Genomic DNA, 23472 nt, shown 5'->3' with positions numbered 1-23472 from the left:
CTAAGGTCATAGTTTAGTCAACTAGTTTAAGGAACAAAATATGTATCTAGTCAAGGTTTATCTGAGAACACTTGTGGTTTTTTATCCAAGCTTTATCTACATAGCACATGGTAATTAAAAGTACCAGACTGGTGGAACTAACCTTATTGGATGCTTAAAAGCCATACTTTGAAGCCTATACTAATCTGGTCAGAGGGACTTATAGGACAGTTTTTGCCCCTTACCCTCCAGGTTCGATTAAGTTCCAGGGGACTATAAAACATCTCTCAAAATGTCCTGTAACTGTGGTGAGTCACCTGTCCTCTTTTTGAGGGAGGCCATGGAGACCCCACAAGATGGACTTGAACCAGTGTTCAGTCTACAAAGAGGAGGGGTCAACTCAGAGGAAACATCTCATTCATGCTTCCAAGTGAAGCCAGACATGGTTGAGCAGGACCTTTGACTTATCTTCACATAGATGGAACTGGTAAAAGAAAGGAGCCAGGGGCTCCTCCCAAGCCCATGTGACCCCCGAGGAACAGATCCTCAAATGACCTTAAGTGTAAAATTAAATTGATTTATTTGGGTCAACTGTATGGTCTTAAATACCCAAATGGAAGGTATAACCAAAGATTAAAGGGATCAATACAATTCTTTAAGAGTCCATGTGTATAGCTGAAGGCTACATAACAAGAAACAATGCCAGACAGGAAATACCTTCCTTTGAGTTGTTGGCCAGGGTGGCCCAATGCAATACTGTAGTGCCCACCTGTAGCTAAGGGAGACAATCTGCTATTGTTCTAAAATGATGGATAAATTTGTTTTCTCCCCCTATCTAGAAGCCTTTGATAGGAAACTGACACTGATTCTAAATACTCCAACAACTATCAAAATACCTGAAAACAAATCCTGAATCCATCACTCTAGAGTTCAGCCTTGGAAGAACTAGCAAAAAAGAGGAGGAATCCAATAGAGGGATGCCTTTGGAAGCCCTTGTCAAGAAAGGCAGTGGACTCTCCAATGGACTCTCATATGAACTTTTGAAAGCTGCCCTGTTCTGACTTTTTTCTAGTTCCCTATCTAGAACTTGTAATGCTAATTACTCTTGCCTTTACCTCTTCACATCTCCTATTCATGATTCAAGGACTTTTCTTTCCCCTTAGATGTAACAGTTATGCAATTTGGGAGTCTTTTAGATAGACCCACTGATGGGGTACTCCAATTGTCTCACCCTGTGTCTCTGTTCAGCATGGAAGAAGCCAGAGCAGTCTGTGTCCCGATTCCCTATCGGCAATTTGGGTAACCTCTTCAGAGGACTGTGTGATAAGAATAGGAGGTAGTAATTGGCTAGGCAGTTAGGATAAAAAGACCCCAATGAAAAGTAGCCAGGTTTTTGGCTAAAACTCAAAATGTCCTTGGGCCTCTTAGCAACATACTCCATTCCAAAGGCCAAAAATGTTGAAAGTATTTGGGAGCTTTTACCTAATCCTTAAAAGATTTTAGGGTTACCTTTTTAGAGGGGGGAATATTAAAGAAGCCAAAAGCCCCATAAAAAAATAATAAAAGAAGAATACATGAAGTTATCAGAAAAAAGTGGTGGGGCATATGGGAGGAGTTGGAGGGGAGGGAGTGGGCATGGATTTGATCAAAACACCTTATATGTATGTATGACATTCTCAATAAATTATTTAGAAAAAAAAAAAGGTACAGGCTCAGGTTTTCATGGAACAGAATACTAGTTAGCAAGAAAAAAAAAGGGGGGGGGTTTTGTTGATTCAATAAATAAGACAGATGGGTGAATCTCAAAAACATGCCAATGAAAGAAGCCAGACACAGATTTAATCTGTAGTGATGAACATGACATCAGTGGCTCAGTCTGAGAGAGGAGGCAGGAGACCAGCCAGAGGCAAGAGGAAACACAACAGACGTGCTGAAGGTAGCAGTGGCTACAAAGATACATATGTCAATACCTACCACATTCTTTACTAAATCTGTGTTTTATTATACACAAGTTATAATTTAGTAAAGTTGATTTTTGGAAAATTACACACTCAAAAGTTAACTATTTGTTTTTTAGTCTAAATTAACAGATTACTGGATTAAATTTAATAGGCTTATTGATGACAATATTCCTTATACAACTGATACATTAAAAATATGGTCAAAAAATTCCAAAGATATGTGCTGAAAAGATCCTTTGACTCTAAAATTTTTCTAATTCTCTTCATCTGCTGAAGGTACTTTTCATAGTTTGAAGCTTGCATTTATGTTAGAAATTTTGGATTGAAGTACTGAGTAATAGATCTTTTGAATGTTTATAAGAAGTCTGATGAGTTACCCACATGATAGTCTTTTAAAGAGTGCGGCCATCTGGTCTGGCTTGTCAAAGCTGGTCCTCATTTGTGTTAGCACATCAACATTCTCCACCACAAGTTTCTAAAAAGAAAGAAAGATCCTACATCAGGCACAGATGTTTGTGTTAATGAGATAAGAGCACGCTTGCAAATTATAATCTGGAAAATAACTAAAATTCATGAAGTCCAGATGTTCTACGCTATATATTTTTGTTCTTTTGACTCTCAAAATTATTTACATAAGGTAAATGTCTTTCTTCAGTTTTCAAATTCAAGAGATCAGGAAACAGCAGAGATAAGTAGTAAGAATAAAGATGGTCTTTGCTTACACAGAGAACAGCATGAATAATGGAAAGTGAATACTAAAGTGGATAAGGAGAGCAGTGTAGTCCAACTGAAATTCAAAGAACTTCAATTGAGAAGTCAAAGCAGGCCGCAGAGGCCAGTGGATCTTTAGACAATAACAAACACGATCAGAGTGAGAATGACTTCTGGGGAGTGTAGCGCTTGAAATGTGACCCTGATACCTGTACTCCATGCCTTTAAAATTAAGTTTGTCACTATCAGGATTCCCTCACTCTTTCATAATTCAGAGGAATTTATTAATTTCTGATCTATACAAAGTTCTTTTTTTCTTTGAGTTTTTTTGAGACAAAGTCTCCCTGCAGTCACAGCTGGCCTGGATTCACTATGGAGACCAGGCAGGCCTCAAACTCACAGAGATCCCCCTGCCTCTGCCTCCAGGGTGCTGGGATTAAAAGTGTGCACCACCATGCACGGCTCTTACAAAGTTTTTTTTTTTTTAATATTTTATTTATTATTTTTATTTTATGTGTATGCATGTAGTGCCTGCATGCAGGTAAGTGCACCCATGTCATGCAATGCCCACAGGACAGAAGAGACTGTCAGATCCCCTGGAACTAGAATTACGGATAGTTAATAGCTGCCATGTGGGTGCTAGGATTTGAACCTGGGTCTTCTGCAAGAACAGTCAGTGTTCTTAGCTGCTGAGCTATCTCTCCAGCCCCACAAAGTTCTTTTAAGTTAGAATATTCTTCACTTTTCACTTCCCATGATTCTCAGAATTTCACATGCATAATCACCTGTGGAGCATTTCCAAACATGTGCAAGAGTGCGTGCATGCATGCGTGCATGCGCGTTTTATCTGGCAAGGAGTTAATATCCAGAATATATAAAGAAATGCCTGAAGAGCAAAACAATAAAAAAATCTAATTAAAAATAGGCAATATGGCTAAGGATATAGCTCTGTTGGTAAAGTATTTGCCTTGCATACACAAAGCCCTGGGTTCAATCCACAGCACCACATAAACTGGGTGTAGAAGCTCATACCTGTAACCCAAGCACTTGGGAGGTAGAGGCAGGAAGATCAGGAGTTCATGGTCATTCTAGGCAATATAGTGACCTCAAGACCAGCCTGAGCTTCATGAGGCCCTGTCTTTAAAAAGGCAATAGATCTAACTATAGAATTCTCCAAAGAATTGTGGACCAATATGGGGAAAAATGCTCATCAGTAATTATTAGGGAAACACAAATGAAAATCAAACCTAGAGCTAAGTAATCCCAGTCCTTGGGAGGTAGAGGCAGGAGGGCCATGAGTCTGAGGCCAGTCTGGGCTTGAGTTCCAGTTCCAGACCAGCCTGGGCTACACAGTGAGATCCTGTCTTAAAAACAGAAACACAACAAAATCCATAATGAAATATCACCTCACTTCAAGTAGAATAATTACCATAGAAAATACGAAAGTTAGGTTGGGCATGGTGGCTCACACCTTTAATCCTAGCACTCAGGAGGCAGAGGCAGGTGGTTCTCTGAAATAGCAAGGCCAACCCAGTCTACACAGCAAGTTCCAAGCCAGCTAGAGGATCCTACCTCAAAAACAAAGATAGTAAATGTAGAGAAAATACTTTCACACTGTTGAGGAGAACATAAATTAATACAGCTGTAATGGAACATAATATGAAGATTTAATTTCTATAAGAAATTAAAAATAGGGACTGGAGAGGTGGCTCAGTGGTTAAGAGTACTGGCTCTTGCAGAGGACTCAGGTTCAATTCTCAATACCCATGTGGCAGCTAACAACCATCCATAACTCCAGTTCAAGGGGAATCCATGCCCTCTTCTGACCTCCTCAGGCATTGCATGACATAGATGCACTTACATGCATGCAGGCAATATACTCATACACATAAAATAAAATTTTTTAAAATAAGAAATTTAAAATAGACATAGCGTATGATCTAAGAATTCTACTACTGAGTGTACACAAACATACACACAAGTCAGTATATTAAAGAGACATATATACACTCTTGTATTTACTGTAGTAATTTTCACAACAACCAAGAAATGGGAGCAAGTAAGCGCCCATCAACTAACAGATGGATAAAGAAAATATGGCTCATTTATACAATGGAAAACTACTTGGTCATAAAAGGATGAAATCATGTCATTTTTGGCAAGATATATGGGACCAAATGTCACTACATTTGACTTATTAAGTCAAATAAGCTACACACAGAAAGACAAACACTGCATGATCTCATTCATGTATAGAATCTAAAAAAGTTCATCTTACAGAAATTGATGGCAGAATAATGTTTATGACAGCCCTTTAAGCTAGAAGTGGGCTGGGGAGATGGCTTAACAGTTAAGCAAGAGGACCAGAGTTCAGATCCCCAGAACCCAAGTAAAGTTGGATAGGTATGGCAACATCTCTATAATTTAAGCCTTGGAAAGTGAAGCTAGGGATTCCCCAGAGCACGCTGGCTTGTGAGACATACTATTAGTGAGCTCTGGGTTTGATTGATAGACCCTCAGAGAATAAGGTGGAAGTGGCTGAGGAAGATTCTTGATATCAAGGAAGATTCCTAATATCAACCCAGGCCTCCACATGTACCATCAAAAGGTGCAACCCCACACACATGAGCACACATACACATAGGCATGCACACTACACACATATACACATGAAAAAAAAAGATGACAGAAATGGATGTGTAACAGTTTATCAATGGAACTCACTTTGTAGACCAGGCTGGCCTTGAACTCAGAGATCCACTTGCCTCTGCCTAAAGATATGCACCACACACCCCCAGCATCTCTCCTTTTTAAATACACAAAATATCTAGTCATGTTGATTTCTTGCTTCCATAGCAAAACCTAAATAAGCTTGAGAGAATTTACTCTATATATTGGCTAGCCTTTCAGCAAATTACTATATTTAGAATTATACAAACTACTAATCAGTACTATATATATAAAAAGATTGAGAAATAAAATATGCAGGGTCCATATAACCACCAAAAAACTTCACAAAGAAAAAGGAATATTTTAAAACATGCCTTTTCTAGTCTCATAAATCTGAAAGTTTCAGTAATGTTTCAAAATCTAGTTTATATATATATATACATATATATTCAATATAAATCATCTTAGCACTGACTATCTCTAAAAGAATGAAAATGGTGATCTAAAATCTTATTGCCTTTTACATCATTATTTAAACACTATGCAGTATAAGATATTTTTCACCTAGTTTAAGAAATTTAAGATGTTAATAAGAAAACACACAAATCTAGGTATGTGACTAGAGGTAGAACACCTACTTACTGGCCCTGTGGTCAATGTCTAGAATTACACACACACACACACACACACACACACACACCACTAAGCCTACTAATCTAAAAATGTTCATATCACAATCTGTACAAACAGGAGCAAATAATTTTGGCTAGAATTCTGAACATAACCATTCAAATAAAAGCATCATGGGGCTGAGGAGATGTGAGGAGATGGCTCAATGGTTAAGAGCACTGTACTCTTCCAGAGGACTTGGGTTTGGTTCCCAACATCCAAATGGCAGTTCACAACCATCTGTCATTCCAGTTCCATGGAATCTGTCACCCACTTTTGGCCTCTGTAGGCTGACTGCATGCATGTGGCACAGTTACATAGATGCAAGCAAAACACTCATACATATTAAAAAAAAAATTAATCAATCAAAAAAAGTATTATAATGCAACAGAATTTTTCCAAGTGAATTCACCTGCTTAGGCTCTCTTCTTCTCACTTATAAACAAGAAATAACTGAAGATGCCATTGAGAGGCTCTGCAAGCACTTAACTTCATTTACATATTAGTATTTCTAAGCCAAGTTAATTTAATTAAAATTCTAGGTTTGTTCTTTATATTCCTGAAATATTTTTCAGGAATTAATGTTTAAAAGGTCAATTATAGCCATGTATGGCAGCATACAGACATCTATAATTAGCTACTTGGGAGGCTGGGGCAGGAGATTCGAGGCCAGCCTAGGGAACTTAGCAAGACCTTGTTTCAGAACAAAAAATTAGAAGAGGGCTGGAGATGTAGCTCAGTGACAGAACACTTGCATTGTATGTGTAAGGTCATAGGTTCAAATTCCAGTACTGAAAAAAAAGAAACAAAAAGGTACGACTGATAAAGACTGTGTACCTTAAGTTCAGCAACTTGAGATGAAATATGCCACATAAGACTCTCACTGAGGAACTTCATTCCATATGGACCCAGTAGTTCAGATAATGATCTCATTTCTGAAAAGGGATGTAATTAATTATATATTCTTGACAAAGCAAATGTATTAAGAAACATTAACAAATTGAAAATATCCCATCATACAAACTAATTATAAATACAAAATCCTCAGAAAAATCTATAATGAGGAAACATAAAATATGGAATTCTTAGATATAATGTGTAATTATGCATTGAATTGAAAGAAAATAGTCACAACTGAATTGAAAGCCAAAATATTTAAGGCAAAACAATTTTCCATGCAAACCAAGTTTTCTTTATTCTCTAAAATATGGTATACTATCATTCACCTGATATGTCAGAATATTCCTCTGCGTTAAAAGTTAATTCATTTTCTGTAGGTAAATTCACAAATGCTTTCATTGCAGGAAAATAAGCTATATGGCCATTGCTGACTTGTCTTAACAAAGTTTCCAAATACCTAAAGAGAAAAGTAAATTTATAACTAGAAGTGGCTTGATTAAAAATTTATTATGGTATAGATGGTACATATAAGCTTTAAGTTGACTGATAAAATAAATGATCACTTACCAATAAAATAATTTTTCTAGGGAGTTCATTATAAAAAACAAAACTTTCAAATACTCAAAATTCCTAAATGTGCTCCTTACCAATTTGTATATAGACTTGTAATGGTTGGTTCTCCATGACTGTCTAAATGCTGTGTTTGTTGAAGAAGAACATTATTAAACACTCTTGTTATATCAATCTGCACATAGTTTTCTATTGACTGGAGCACAGTCATATATGCTCTGACACTTGTTAGAAGCTCTGATGGTTTTGCAATTTCCTGTGTAGCTTGATTATACATAGTCATTCCAACAATTGATCTGGGGATAATAAAAGAGATAAGATTTTCTCATTTGTGTAAACAATCCAATCAACCTCTAATATCTAATATCAAATAAGCAATAAAACTAATTAATTTTTTTTTAAATTTTATGTGTATGAATGTGAAGTACACCATGTACAAGCAATGCCCACAGGAGCCAGAAGAGGGTGTCAGATCCCCTGGAACTGGAATTACAAATGTCTGTTAGCTACCATGTGGGTGCTGGAAATCAAATCTGGGTCACTATTCAAAATTTTGGCAAAAAAAACATTTCTTAATAATAAGTATGGGACAAGAGTCTGGCTAACAAGTAATTTCCAGTAGACCATTCTTCATACTTCTCAACTCACTACTGGTTATACTATGCCAGTTCTATTCATGCTTTTTTTAATAAAAGTAAATACTCCATAGATATTAATAATTAACCTAACAAACTTATTAACGGAAACAACAACAAAAAGCAGTTTATACTCTTTCTTACTTGGTAAAGCGGATTTCCAGATGAGAAGTCAAATATTCTCGTGGAGTAAAAGTATGCTCCCATACCACCATGTTTGGTACATAATTTATAGAGAAACATAACTCCGAAAGTGCAGTGTGCAATTTATCAAGGCTGAAGAAAAAAGTAATAAATAAATGATAAATAAAATGTTTGCGTCTTCATCATAGGCAACACCAAATCAATTTTATAAAAACAGCAGAACTTAGAAATAATACTATAGAACGATTTTTTTTTAATATTTTATTTTTATTTTATGTGTATGCATGTATTGCCTGCATGTAGGTAAGTGCACCCATGTCGTACAATGCCCACAGAGGTCAGAAGAAGCTGTCAGATCCCCTGGAACTGGAGTTATGGACAGTTGTTAGCTGCCATATGGAAGCTGGGATTCAAGCCCCGGTCTTCTGCAAGAACAGTCAGTGCTCTTATCCGCTGAGCCATCTCTCCAGCCCCATAGAATGTTTTTGTTTGTTTGTTTGCTTGTTTTTTAAACTATTAAACTGATAGTTCAAAATGTTTAGGTCTAACTTACTCATGTGAGTAATTTTTAAAAGAGCACCATTCAATTTCCACATTTACCTAATAATAAATATACTGAGTTACCAGAAGTGATTATTCTAAATTCAATAGCAAAACTTCTTATTGGTACTGTAACTTCTTATGGAAGACAGAACTTTGTTTATAAAATGGCAATAGCTTGTACAGTTTAGGGAAAAAGTGGAACATTTAAACATAAAAAATCTAATTATTGTTCACTTAGCTTTCCAAGTAAGTTAACAAATGCCCTGAGAGCTAAACAGTATATTTATGCTTTGAAATGATATATATTCTAATATATCACACACACTAAAATTCTCAGTTACTGATTTTAATTAAAATTATAGATTACCTCAGAAAAATTTTAGAAAGATTCTTGGCCTTTAGCACTCAGTATGTCAAGACAAACATTGTCTATTACATATGAGATGGTTGATAACTGCCTGTCAACTTGACTGGATCTGGAATCACCTGGGAAATAAACGTCTGGGCATTTATGTGAGGCAGGTTCTAGACTGGATTAACTGGGGTGGGAAAACACACCCTAATCCTGGGCAGCATCATTCCATGAGCTAGGAATCTGAGACTGAATAAAAAGACAAAATTAAGGTGAGCATCAGCATTCACCTCTCTCCTCTCTGACTGTAGATACAATGTGACCAGCTGCCTCAAGCTTCTGCTGTCTCCACCATGATGGACTGTATCTCAAACTGAGCCAAAATAAATCCTTTCTTCCTTAAATTGCATTTGACAGATATTTTGTCACAATGGCAAAAATATAATGACATAATACATTATCTTCTAAGATCCAAAAATCTATATTTAAGAATGAAGCACCAAGAGCTAAACCAGTTTACAAAGCTGTTTTCTTTTTTTTTTTTTTTTTTGTTGTTGTTTGGTTTTGTTTCAAGGGCTAGATTATAAAGACTACACAAATTCTGACCACTGTCTTAGTACTAGTGCAACAGGGGAGAAAAGAAACCTCCACTAGAATAAAAAGATATAATAAAGATGGATGGCTTACTTGGTCACTACCAGCCTGTTTTTCCTCATGCTCTCAACCCCTGGTTTTTCCCTTTCAGGTTCCCCTTTCTTGCCAGTCTGTTTTTTTGACTTCTTATTCACTGCTTGACTGATGGTTTTGGCACAATGCTTAGGCAGCAACTAAAATTAAGATAAGAACATTATATTATACTATATTATTATACCAAATACTCTGAATGTATAATAAGTCCAGCAAACCTCAGCTGAATCTGGAGTACAGAACAAATACCATGCTAGTAGTAAGAACAGAGATGTGAATAGAGTTTACCTCGCTAGCTTAAGTAGCCTATAGAGCTTGGCAGAAAGCAAAAACTCACAGGAAAGATAATTAATGTATCAAGGTTTATTCATTATTATTCAAAGGAAAAAGAAAATCATACCAGGAAAGTACAAAGTGAGATATAACAGTCACTAGATTATTTAAATGGCCTATAGTTAGCACAAGCCTTTTATCTCAGCACTCAGGAGGCAGAGACAGGTGGATCTCTGTGAAATGGAGGCTAGCCTGGTCTACACAGTGAGTTCCAAGCCAGCTGGGGTTACAGGGAGACCCTGTCTCAAAAATAAATAAATAAATAAATAAATAAATAAGTCTATGAAAAGAGAACTAAATGTGCTCAGAGTCTAATGGGAGACACTAAGTAGTCAGCAGAAAGTATAGAGCAAACTAGTGGTTTTAGCTACTTGAATTCTTGAGTGTGAAGCCAGAGGTTAGATTTTGTATTGCAAGCAATCCTGCAGACAGTGACAGGCTTTTAAATCAGAAGTAGTAATAGTCTCCAAGGCTAGCTCTAACACTGAAGAAATAGCTGAAACAAAATGAAACAAAACAAAACAAAAATGAAACAAAGACAACCATACCAAAATGTGAAAAAAGGTAAAATATAAGGCCACAAAATCTTTAAAAAGTGGCCATATTTGAGAAAGACTTTTGAGATAAAGATTTGGTAACTTAGATGCACAATAAAGAAGGAATAAAAAATGACACAAAGGTTTCTCTAGCATAATGCTATATTATTCATGGGGCAGGGTTGGGGGAGTGTAGGCAAAGACAACTAGGAAATTAGGAAATTACCATTTAGTTTGAGAGAGAACATATCGAGCAAAAAAGAAATAAGAAAGAACATTACAGGTTGATGTGGGATGCAATTGTACAGGGGTAGCCATGTGCCATATGCAGCTATTGTATATTCAAAAATGTCTGTTCAAATTTAATTGTCCTATAAATATAAAATACACAATTTGAAAGATTTAGTACAAAAATCTAAAATATTTAATCAGTAATATGATTACATGCTAAAATGATATATTAAGTTAAATATACATATATTTATTTTAGAATAGGTTTCCCTATTTTTATATTTTAACATGACTCCTAGAAAATTTTAAATTACATATGTGGCTCACACGTTTCTGTCGACAGTAATGGGTCATTGACAGCAATTCAGTCATTATACATATCCAGTACCTAAAGCCACAAGAGTGGATTATACTGTGAAGAGAAATGTATAAGGAATTGCAATTGTATTGTCACAGAGTTCCTTCCTTAGAAAAAGAAAAATGGGAAAAAAAAAAATTAAGTTTTTTCCCCCACCTTCTCCATTCTTGAAACCCAGATTCTCAATGCAGAAAAACGATACAGATGTAAAATAGGAGAAGGGCGCAACTATGGCCCTGATTTCAAATTGGTGGTATTATGAACCCCATGAGTGATGAGGAGTGAAGTACTTCATGAGGCCTAGAAGAGACCAGTAAGCATCACTAACATACATATTTGGGTCTTAAAATTTCCCACTAAAAGAAACCAAGAGAAATGGCCAATCCCAGGTCTAAGTAACAGTAAGAGTATATACAGATAATGCTTACACTTCATTTATTTGTTTGTTTGTTTTGGTAGCAACCAGGATTGAACTTAGGGCCTTGTGTACACTAGGCAAGTACTCTACCTACCACTGGGCTACATCCTCAGCCCAGGGCTAGTGCACCTTACTATGCAAGATAGCAAGAAGGCTCTCAAGTGACTCTAAGGACTCCCACTGGCCAAAGGTGAGGCAATCTGAGTTTCAATATCGAAATATAATAGATTTTTAAAAAATCATTAAATTTGCTAAATTCTAGGAGTTCAAATAATATAATTGATAAATCACTTAGAAAATAAAAGCAAGGAATCAAGCATTTCTTTTTACTTTCCTTTACCAATTATACCACTGAGTAGAAGCAAATGAAGAAATCTCTGAAAATGTATCACAACCAATATAGGTAAAAGAACTATTTTGCAACCACAACAAAAATAATGGAATCAAGTGCTAATGTCACAAAATCCAAATCAAGTAGACAATACGTGTCTCTTGAATAAAGAGCACAAATACATGTCTTGCAGCTTTACACTGTAAGAAATTCTGTTAATGGAGCTCATGACAACAGGAAATAAATAGGTTTTACTGAGAGTCAAAGAATTTAAAAAGATGAAGCAACAGCTAATAGTTTATTTTCTGGCCTTCACAGATTTCCTACTTGTAAGAAAATTTAAATTATTACCTGGTCACTAAGAGTACACTGTTCTGTGCAAATATCAGTGATGAGATTTCGAGCTTGTTTGGCCATTTCATCCAGGAACATGTTACATAAAGAAAGACTACGATCGCCAATATGATGACGCTGTTAAACAGAAAGATGGGAATAATAAAAGTACATGAAAATAGGCTAAATTAAAATACTTTAAATAAAAAGAAAATTATGTTAACATCCTATTTTGTAGTAAAGGATGAGGGAAGTTACAGAATTTTTTAAAAAAATATTTTACTTATTGTTTTCATTTTATGTGTATGCATGTATTGCCTGCATGTAGGTAAGTGCACCCATGTCGTGCAATGCCCGCGGACAGAAGAGGATGTTGGATCCCCTGTAACTGCAGTTACAGACAGTTGTTAGCTGCCATGTGGGTGCTGGGATTCAAACCTGGGTCTTCTGCAAGAATAGTCAGTGTTCTTGACTGCTGAGCCATCCCTCCAGCCCCAGTTATAGGACTTTTAAAAAATCTATTACAATTAACTTATGACTTTGTGTTTGTAAATATACATAAAATAATAAATATCTGGTAACTATATATGAAATTTATGATCAACAGGAATCTTCAGCTGGACATGGTGGCACGCACCTTTAATCTTAGCACTCGGGAGGCAGAGGTAGATGGATTTCTGAGTTCAAGGCCAGCCTGGTCTACATAATGGTTTCCAGGCTACCTAGGGCTACAGGCAGACCCTGTCTCAAAAAGAAAAAAAGAAAAAGAAAAAAAAAATCTTCAATGGTCAATATCTATAAAATAGAAATACTATGCATTTCACCAGATGTGGCACACATTTGAAATGTCAACATGTGGAAAACTGAGACAGGAGGATCACAAGACTGAAACTCTATCTCAAAAACAATAAACATTTAATTATTCAAATTCCACCAAGCCCTAGATCTAGTTATTTAGTATTTAAAAATTAAGTACCTAATGCACAAAGACAGATCTAAGTTAAAGTTTTCCAATCTTAACTCACTTTGAAATTTACATTTAATATATAAATACTGACACAATTCTGTAATGCATAAACAGGAAAGAGCTTAAACAGCTAAATGAAAGTGTTAGAAATCAAGTTGGTAAAATAAATTCACCAGGCATATAAAATTCCTAAAATCACCCCTCTCCTACTTTCTGGGGAAAGGGAAGGAAAAGGAAAAAAAAGGTGAACATGCATTCTTTAACACAGCAGGGAGAAACACTAACTTTCAGCATATTATTAATATATAGGTTTGTGCACACACAAACTCACTCAGATCTACTCATCTCTATAATGCTCTGTATTTGTTTAGTTTTGGTAGACTAAGTGTTTAGTGGATTTTTCTTGTTAAAGGTAGCTGAAATGTTGAACATACAAGGCTGTACATTTTCCTCTTTCTCTCTCTCTATATATTTACATATATATAAATTTAAAATGTTCTCCTTTGACCTTCTGTACATTCATATTCATAAAGCACATGGAAAGACTGCAAAGTTTTTCTATGCTGCTGAAAGAAAGGTACATAATATACAAATATTTGACCTATAAAATAACTGTTCCAGTCTTATCAGCAGTGTATGTTATTTAAAGTGCCCTTTAAACTTTAACAGGAATTAAAGAGATTTGCAGACAGACAAATATTGGTTAACTGTGGTGGGGGTGGGAGAAGACAGTTCAGAGTTTGTTTCCTTCCTTCCTTTTCTTTTTTGGCAGAATTGCGAATTGAACCCGGGGCCTTACATATGTTAACTGGGCAAGCACTCTACCACTGAGCTACATCTTCAACCCTTTCTTTGCATTTTTAATTTTGAGACAAGATCTCACTAAGTTGCCCAGCCTGGCTTTAAACAGGAAATCCTCTTGCCTCAGCTTTCAGGGTAGAAGTGATTACAATCATGGGCTACCAGGCCTGGCTGGGTTTCTTAACATGTCACCCAAGTCTCTCACTTCCCAAAAAGCTTCCTTTGCTCTAATCTCTGTCTCAAAGTCCTCTTCCCATAGAATACTCCAAAGCTAGACACGTTACCTCATTTCTTTTCAACATATTCTGCAGTTCTAAGAAGAGAGTAAACACTAAGTTACAAGGAAATAAATTATTTAATTCTAAATATACAGTCTTGCCACACTTACTAAACGATTACTATATGATTTTAAAGATCACCAGAAACATTTTTCCTCTTATTTCCTTATTGATTGCCAAATGATAATTATTTTCTATTTGGGGATACAATGTATTCTCTCTCTCTCTCTCTTTTTTTTCTTTTTTTGTATTGGGTATAAAACCCAGGGCTTTGTGCATACCAGCAAGTACTCTATCCCTAAACTGTTGTTGCAGCATCCTGCCAATTTTAAAATATATTCTATTCTAATTTTTATTTAATTATATGTACATGTGTATATCAGTTTCTGTATGTGAGTGCAGTGCTGGAGTTCCAGGCTACTGTGAGCTGCCTGAAGTAGGTGCTGGGAACTGAACTCAGTTCCTCTGAAGAGCAGTACAGGCTCTTAACCACTGAGACATCTCTCCAGCCCCTGATCCTGACATTTTTGATCTGTTCATACACTGTAAAGTCAATCACTTCACTAACTTGATTTTTGTAGTAAGAACATTAAAAATATTTTCTCTTTAGTAAATTAAAATATACATTATAAGTATTTTCTAAGATGGCCTTGCTATATAGCTTACACTGGCCTTGAACTTGCAATCTTCTTGTCATAGCCTCCTCAATGTTGGGATTACAGTCCTATACCACCATGCCCAGCCCTGCATTATTAACTGTGTCCCCATGCAGTTCAACAGTTATTGAAACTGTTCCTCCAAACTAAAACTTTGTACCTTTTGATATTGAGTACATTTTTTCCCCAAAATACCTTTTATCCCATGACCCTGACATTGAGGTATATCAAAACTCTGTAACATTAATCTGCTAAATGTATTTTAATTTCACTGTACTTTCAAAGTATACAATTTGTATTATACCACAACAATTAAATACCTACAATCATGAAGATTTACTACAGAATTCATGTGCCATAGATCTAGTTTTTCTTGAGTAACTTTACTTTCTAAGATAGTCTATATGTTGATGGTATTTTTGCAAGAAGACATTGGCAGAACCTCACTCATATTTACAAAATAAAAAATATAGCAGTAGAAAACATTTTAGTTATCATTTTGTTAATCACTGACAGAGACCTCTTATGTATGAGAAGACAAATAGTCTTAGAACAAATTGATAAACTGAAAAAATATCAAGTGCCACTACAATGTACGTTAAGAGCTTTCTAATTGAGTACATTTTTTGACAGATACTTTAGGATCACCAAAGTATCCTGACAGTTCTCTTCTTGCTTGTGTGTGTGTGTGTGTGTGTGTGTGTGTGTGTGTGTGTGTGTGTGTCTGTGTGTTTAGGTATCTGTCCCACAGGTTTTAGCAAATCTGGATTTTGTTTGATATGCCATTATTTACTCCAGTAATCCATAAATTCAGTTTTCAAGTCCTTTCAATAACAGTTTGAGATGAAAAGCAAATACAGAAATTTAATTATTGTATATATGTCAAATAAATCTATAAATATTAATACCTTTTGCATCATTTATATTAAAAGACAAATGTGGTTGATACCAGTGTACGTTTATTGAGCCATATATATATATATATATAATTTTTTTTTTTTGTCTTTTTCTGAGACAGGGTCTCACTGTAGCCCCAGCTGTCCTGGAACTCACTAAGTAAACCAGGCCGGCCTCAAACTCACAGAGATCTGCCTGCCTCTGCCTCCCAAGTGCTGAGATTAAAGGTGTGTGCCCCCACATCCGGCAACCCACATATATTCTTAATTGTCACACCTCTATCACATATTTTAATTACCATACCTCTATCACATATATACTCAAGCATGTTTCTGATCCTACATAAATGTGATGTAGGTGAGAAGAAAAATTAATTAGGTCTTTATAAACATTTGGTTGGCTATTAGTTCTATCTAGCTTTATCACAGACACCACGGCACAACATTGAAATTACCTCTTCAGGACACAGTTCATGTGTACAACTCATGAAATGAGTGCAAAGCAGAGGAAATGCAATTGAGTATCGTGACTGTGAGGGTAACTCCAAACACTGCTGAAACATCTTCTCAAAAGCACGACTATAAAAGCTGTATTAGTAAACAAATTGACAAGTAAAGCGACAGTAGGAAAACTGAGTTTACAATTAAAAAAAAAATCGATAAAGTAACTGATATATTTTACTGAAATTCAAGTGAATGAATGTTACCAACTGACTGCATTCATTCCCTTAAGAGTAGTTATTTACCCTAAAAGTAGCTTTTACATGTCAATAATTCATTCAGAGCAATACAAATACTATCTGCATTACAATGTTTCATTATATTATATTATACTATTTGTAACAAAACTATTTAAGTAAAAACTTAAACATATAATAAGCAATATCTTTAAATATGAACACATGACATTCAAAACTTTAAATTTTATCAAAGATAATGAATTATCAATCATAAGGATTGCTATTATTTTAAGAACCATGAGAAAAACAATGCCAAGTAAATAATCATATGCTATCAACTTTAAATTACATCAAAACTTTAAATATTAAATCTAAATAGAAAAAAACACTGTTAATAAAATATACTAATCTCAAAAGTAATACAAAAACAAATAGGAACCAGGTCTTTTAGATGTGGCATGCAAATCAGAATGCTACTATAAGAAAACATGCATAAAACTGAATAAATATGACTGAAAATAACACATTTTAAACATTTTTTCAAGGTGTTTTTATTTCTAAGAAAAGGATGGGGAAATTTCTAATTGTATTTTTTTGTTGTTGTTATTTTTATTTTATGTGTATGTGTGTATTTTCTTCATGTAGGTAAATGCACCCATGTCAGGCAATGTCCACGGAGGTCAGAAGAGGCTGTCAGATCCCCTAAAACTGGAGTTACGGAGAGTTGTTAGCTGCCATGTGGGTGCTAGGATTCAAACCCAGGTCTTCTGCAAGAACAACCAGTGTTCTTAACCACTGAGCCATCACTCCAGCCCCCAACTGCATTCTTTTACAATAAGAACTTTTCTATAGCTAAAAAAACATCTAATCATAAAATGTTTCATTTTCTTTCTAGGATAGCCTTTGGCTCAGACAGTAATAGAGGGCTCCAAATAATCTTAAAATTCTTGCAAAATCATGCAGGGTATCTAAACCCAAAAAGTGAATGGACTGATGTGTTCCTTTGAGAATCAGGCCTTTTATACCTGATAATTTATATTTCTTCTCCAATACTAATAATGAAAGTCTTCCTAAAAAGTTGATAAAATCATTATGGATTGTTACTTTTCAATATAAAAGAAAGAAAAAGCTTTTCATAATGATTCTACTCAATACTTAGAAACCGCCACCACCACCCATTAAGATATCTCAGCATTTTAGAAATAAGGGGATAAACCAGGGCACTCCAATTCACTCTCCCAAAGGTCGAGAAGCAGGAAATGGCAGTGATACTATACAGTACAGAGCCAGAATACTTCAGTCTGAGTTGTGACATGAGTTTAATTACTAAACACTTGTGATTATTCATCTGACCATGACCCAATACATCTCATTCAGTCCAACATTTATTAAATACCTACTATGTTAGACACTAAGAAAACAAAAGCATAACCTTCCTTCAAGGACCAAGTCTTCTGGAGAGGAAGACGGGAGAAAAGTAAACTACAGCACTAAGTATAATAAGAGGTCAAGCCTGAAACACACAGGGAGTGGTCATCCCTTCATCCTGACATCAATATCTAACATGACAGGTATGACATATGTTACCAGATATTTAATTTGTAACATTTACTTTCCTTGACCCCAATCCACAACTCCCCACCCACCTTAGGATAAATATGCAAGTGTCCTTAATTTGAGCTTCTTATCTTCAAACAAAATTTACATCAAGAAGAGCTCCTCTTACATAGAACTAAGACTAGACACAAATCCAATTTGGTAAGCTTCTTTTTGTTACAAAGTTTTTCATCAAAGCCTATCATTCTCTTTATTATTAAGAGACGAAAACTGAACTGTCTTAAGAACTATGGTAAAGTCAAAACAATCAAGTAGGAAAATTACAACATACCAAAATATAGAGAGATCTGATGTTTCCACCAACATTTCCACCAAGGAATCTACCATTTTTGTATGAAAGATTATTGTATTCATCATCTTTCCAAGTTCTCGGTGGTCTGCGAGGCTAAGTGAAGCCTTGGAGACACTGGTGTATGCCTGTAGAAGTCAACCAAAGCCAACAGTAGTTTAAAGACCAATGACTACAGACTTGTTATTCTACAGGGGGAAAAAAAATCCATTACTGAAAAGTATTTAAAATTATTAGCAACTTTAGCATCTTCAGTAGCATCATTTTAAACACTGACTGTAATGGGGGCAGCACGATAGCTCAGCAGGTGGGGGGTGGTTCATGCCACCGAGCTTAATGACCTAAGTGCAATCCTTAGGATGCACCTGGTGGAAGGAGAGAACTGGCTCACATAGGTTGTCCTTTGATGTCCACACGTGTCTACACACATACACACAAAACTGGACAATATAATGTACTATATTAATTTGATGGCTTCTTTAAATAAACTGTAAGAACGGGTTGGACAAATAAAGTGGTAACACAACCAAAACTGTCAAGACAGGTTTGAGGGGGAAGAAATTCTATGACTGGGATGCCAAATCAGGTATTAGAATCATATCTGTGGATAATGGACATTTAAGAAGGTCAAAGAGTAGTGAGAGCTGCCTACAGGGAAATACTGGTCACAGTGACCAGAGTTTATGTACAAACAAGAGGGAAGTGGTAAAGGATGAGAGTCTACCAAATTACGTAACATGCTAAAAAATTCAAAATCTTGAGTGAACCACTGAAGGCTCTGTGTAATGGCCAGTTCTTATTTTAGAAAGTTGGCTGCATACAGAAGGAACACGAAAAGTGGGGAGGGGTAACCAGGAAGCAAAAAAGAGGCAGAAACCTATTAGCAAGCCATGTTGACAATATGTCAGAGAGGATTACGATGGCTTGGTCTACAGTGATGGTCATTCAAATAGTTTACTTTGTGAAATTACTAGACATGATGGGCAACAGAGGAATTACAGATGCTGACTAGAGTTCTGTATGTTGGGAGACACTCCTTTATGAGTTTCCTACATCTTGCTGGATATCAAAGGACACAAGGCCTAAACCACTCATTCCTCAGGCTCCCTACTGAAGTTACTGCACTTGCAACTATCAGAATTGAGAGATAAGCAACGTTTTCATTGGACAAAGGGCAAGCATGCTCACTGCTGAGAAAATAGAACGTTCTTCAAACTCATAACTCCTTAGGTGCAACACAGACCCACTGCATACATAACATTTATCTGGAAATTCCTGTCCTACCCCCGCAGGACTCAGAGACCTGAAGAAAATGATGCATACATGTTGATACGTCTACTGCTCCTCGTACTTTGAAAAATCAAGTACTTGGTGTCTGTCCTAGGAGCTCCATGTCCTGTCAATACCCATGAAGCAGCAAGAAACTAAGTTATCCTTTTATACACAAGATAAAAATCAAATCTCTAATCCTACAATGGCAAAAAGCCTTTAGGTAGATGAAATTCCATTCACTAATAGCAACATCTTAGAAAAAGCAGTTTTGTGTTTTGTTATTTTTGTCTGCTAAAGGGAGGGAATAAATATGGATAACAACTTTCTGATGTAAAAATATATTCTGAACATTTATTATAAACCAAACCAAATTAGACTTAACTACCTTTAATCAGTTCTACAGTTTAAAAAGCATAGAATTTAAATAGAACTATGAAAACAGATTCAAAAGAAATAATGTCCAAACACTATTCTGAAGTGACTGAAAACAATGGAATGAAAAGTGTGTTTTAAATTATTTTTAAATAAAAGTACAAGACAGGAATGATCCAAATAAATTAGAAGACAGAGGAAAGATGGCATTTGGAAAAATGGAAGATGCATAATGGACTGATGTAATATATAAGGGAATGAGATCCCTTAGTAAGAGAAGAAAATGATAAATAATACATGGAGACAATTCTTAAAAGAGAAACATGAAAATGGTCTAAATAACTTTAGAATCAAAATTGGATAGGACTCCAGTGAAGGCACAAAGTAGCTACTAAAATTCTCCCAAAGCCTTCTTCCTCTGGCCTTACTCTACTTTAGCTACTACTGGTAGCAACAGAACCCTTTACTTTTCTCACACTCTTTTATCTAACTAACCATCTTCTACTTCAACATGAAACCAACTGTAAGTGATCACTGCCAGATCATGCTATGCAAGCACTCTACCAAGTAAGTTATATCCTCAGCCCTGTACAATTTTTTTATTATTTATTTTATTTTATATTCATTTATTTATTTACTTACTTATTTTTTTGCCTTTTTGAGACAGAATCTTCCTGTAGCCCCAGCTGGCCTGGAACCTGCTATGGAGACCAGGCTGGCCTCAGTCTCAGAGAGATCCACCCGCCTTTGCCTATAGAGTCCTGGGCGTAAAGGGCATATACCACCATGCCTGGTTCCTCCTTTACTCATTTTTGCCATCTTCTTGCACAAGCTATTTTCATACTCAAATTCTAACTATCTGTCAAAGTCTATGAAAAATCTTGCTTTTTCTCTAAAGTTATTTCTACCAACTGCAAGTTGATAAAAGCTTTTTCCCTTATAATAATACTGTAATTAACCAACAACTATATTCTATCTGTGGCATCCCTTAACTCAGTCTTTTAGATATTCATTTGCTTTTTATTTTTTTATAACTTGTTATGTTTTGTCTCCATAGAGATTATAAAATCCTCAAATACGGTAACTATTTTCTTCTTGCCATACTTACTAAAAATATTTAAACGACAGCTAAATTCTACTGTTAAATTTATAGTATATAATACAAGGATTTAGGATTAATTTTTAAAAAGCACTTGAGAAATACATATGAAGGGACTGCACTGAAGTCTAAAACTATGCAGTTCTGCAGTTCAAAGAATTAAGTTTTAAGCACTGGATCAGGTGATTATGATAAACCATGGCCTACAGACTAGTTGGGCTTGTTTTTATAAATAAAGTTTTACTGAAACACAGAAATGGCTTAGTTTATGTATTATCTTCAGTTGCTTTCGTATTACACTGGCAGTGTTAAAGATTTATGTAAAGCACTGCACAGCATACACACCTAACATTTTTATCAACTGGTTATATGTTTAAACAGTTGGTAACTAGATTATGTTTTGTCAAAAGAAACTTTCCACTTTCACTTTAAAATTAAGTATCTGGGCTGGAGATACGGCTCAGCAGTTAAGAACACTGGCTACTCTTGTAGAGGACCCAGGCTCGAAATCCCAGCACCCACATGGCAACTAATAACCATCTGTAAGTCCAGTTTCAGAAGATCTGAGGCTCTTCTCTTCCAGACTCTGCGGCCACTCATAAACATAAAATAAAAATAATTTTTTAATTAAATTAAATATTTTGGGGAAAAAAAAGACATGGTGGCACAAGCCTTTAATCCCAGCACTTAAGAGGCAGAGGCAGAAGCAGGCAGATCTCTGAGAGTTCAAGACTTAGCCTAGTCTACTCAGAAAGTTCTAGGCCAACAAGGGATACACAGTGAGACTCTGTCTCCAAAAGGAAAAAGAAAAAAAAAAAAAAATCTAAAAAAAAAAGTTCGATCAGGAAAATTAAGAGAGCTAGGAATTTTAATTTCTTCTGCATACCATAAAATTATAATCTATTTTACAATAGTTTAAGAATATATTTTCCAAGCTTAGTAACCTATAAAAACATTTCATATTTCTAGTTCATGACAAAAGTCTTTTTAGTAGGTTAATTATAAAATTATAAAATTTTTCATGTGAACTAATTTATTTAAACAAAACAGAATAAAAATTAAGTTATTCTTACCTGTAACCTAAACCAATCTAATCTCATCCCTCTGAAATCAAATACTTCCCCATCTTCAACTGTAATAAAGGGGGGGAAAAGATTACAAATTAATGTATCACAAATCAGTAACTACATTTATACTTTAAGAGTCAAGATGATTCAATTGCTGGGTATATAACCAAAAGAAAACCAGAGTCTCAAAATGATATTTGTAAACCTGTATTCATACCAGTATAATTCACAATACTCAAAAACTGAAAGCAATTTAAATGTTCACTGACAGATGAATGAATAAAGTGTTATAGAAATTACAGTAGAGTATAAGTATTAAGTAACATTTGAGGACATTACACTTGATAAAATAGAAGAGCCAGGTATATGGCATAGGCCTGAAGATCCAGCTACACTTGGGAGGCTAAGGCAGAAGGACTGTTTCTTGAATTCAAAAACTGGAGGTTGCCAGGCATGGTGGCACACGCTTTTAATCCTAGCACTTGGGATGTAGAGGCAGGCGGATCTTTGTAAGTTCGAGGCCAGCCTGGTCTACATAGTGAGTTCCAGGACAGCTGGGGCTACAGGGAGGCCCTATTCTCAAAAAGACAAAAAAAGTTAACAACAACAACAACAAAAAACTGGAGGTTATTTAGGCAACATATAAGATCCTATCTCAAAACAAGCCAAAGAGAAAAAAACCAGCCAGTCACAAAAAGAAATATATGTATACCTAGAGCAGTCAAACTCACAAAAACACAAAGTAAAATGGTGAGTGCCACGGGTTGATAGGAGCAGAAAACAGAGTTTAATGGCTAGAGCTTCAGTTTTTCAAGATGAAAAAAATTATAGAGATTGGTTGTTAGACAATGAATATACCTAATACTACTGAACAACACATTAAAAAATAGTTAAGATGATAAAGCTTACATTAAGTGTAATTTACAATAAAAGATTTTTAAGTTAAGAGCTCAGATTGAAACTCCTCTCAAATCTTATAATGGAGGCAGTTATGCTAAGGGAAACAGGCTTCTCTCCAAGAGCTCTGATTCTTAGTGTGCTTTCAATGACAACTTGAAAGAACAGTAGAGAACCTCAGGGTGCTACAGCTCCACAAAACAAGTCTATACAAATCAAG

General features: G+C 35.5%; 1 protein-coding gene across 2 annotated transcripts in view; it reads right to left on the bottom strand.

Moving 5' to 3' along the window:
- LOC103729865 (nck-associated protein 1) overlaps positions 1 to 23472 on the bottom strand; it is a 79931-nt gene that overhangs the window by 6490 nt on the left and 49969 nt on the right. For both annotated transcript variants that reach the window (XM_029561047.1, XM_029561048.1), the window contains 10 exons: positions 22362 to 22420; positions 18528 to 18673; positions 16415 to 16547; positions 12380 to 12499; positions 9822 to 9961; positions 8240 to 8371; positions 7538 to 7756; positions 7217 to 7347; positions 6828 to 6925; positions 2322 to 2415 (listed from right to left, as the gene is read on the bottom strand). In XM_029561047.1, coding sequence (XP_029416907.1) covers positions 2322 to 2415; positions 6828 to 6925; positions 7217 to 7347; positions 7538 to 7756; positions 8240 to 8371; positions 9822 to 9961; positions 12380 to 12499; positions 16415 to 16547; positions 18528 to 18673; positions 22362 to 22420 — 1272 coding nt within the window. The remainder of the gene's footprint in view (positions 1 to 2321; positions 2416 to 6827; positions 6926 to 7216; positions 7348 to 7537; positions 7757 to 8239; positions 8372 to 9821; positions 9962 to 12379; positions 12500 to 16414; positions 16548 to 18527; positions 18674 to 22361; positions 22421 to 23472) is intronic.

The sequence above is a fragment of the Nannospalax galili genome, unplaced genomic scaffold (genome assembly GCF_000622305.1).
Source record: "Nannospalax galili isolate Female #2095 unplaced genomic scaffold, S.galili_v1.0 scaffold892, whole genome shotgun sequence".
Lineage (NCBI taxonomy): Eukaryota > Metazoa > Chordata > Mammalia > Rodentia > Spalacidae > Nannospalax > Nannospalax galili.
Note: the sequence above shows the minus strand (reverse complement) of the source record. Positions and strands in the feature narration are given on the sequence as shown.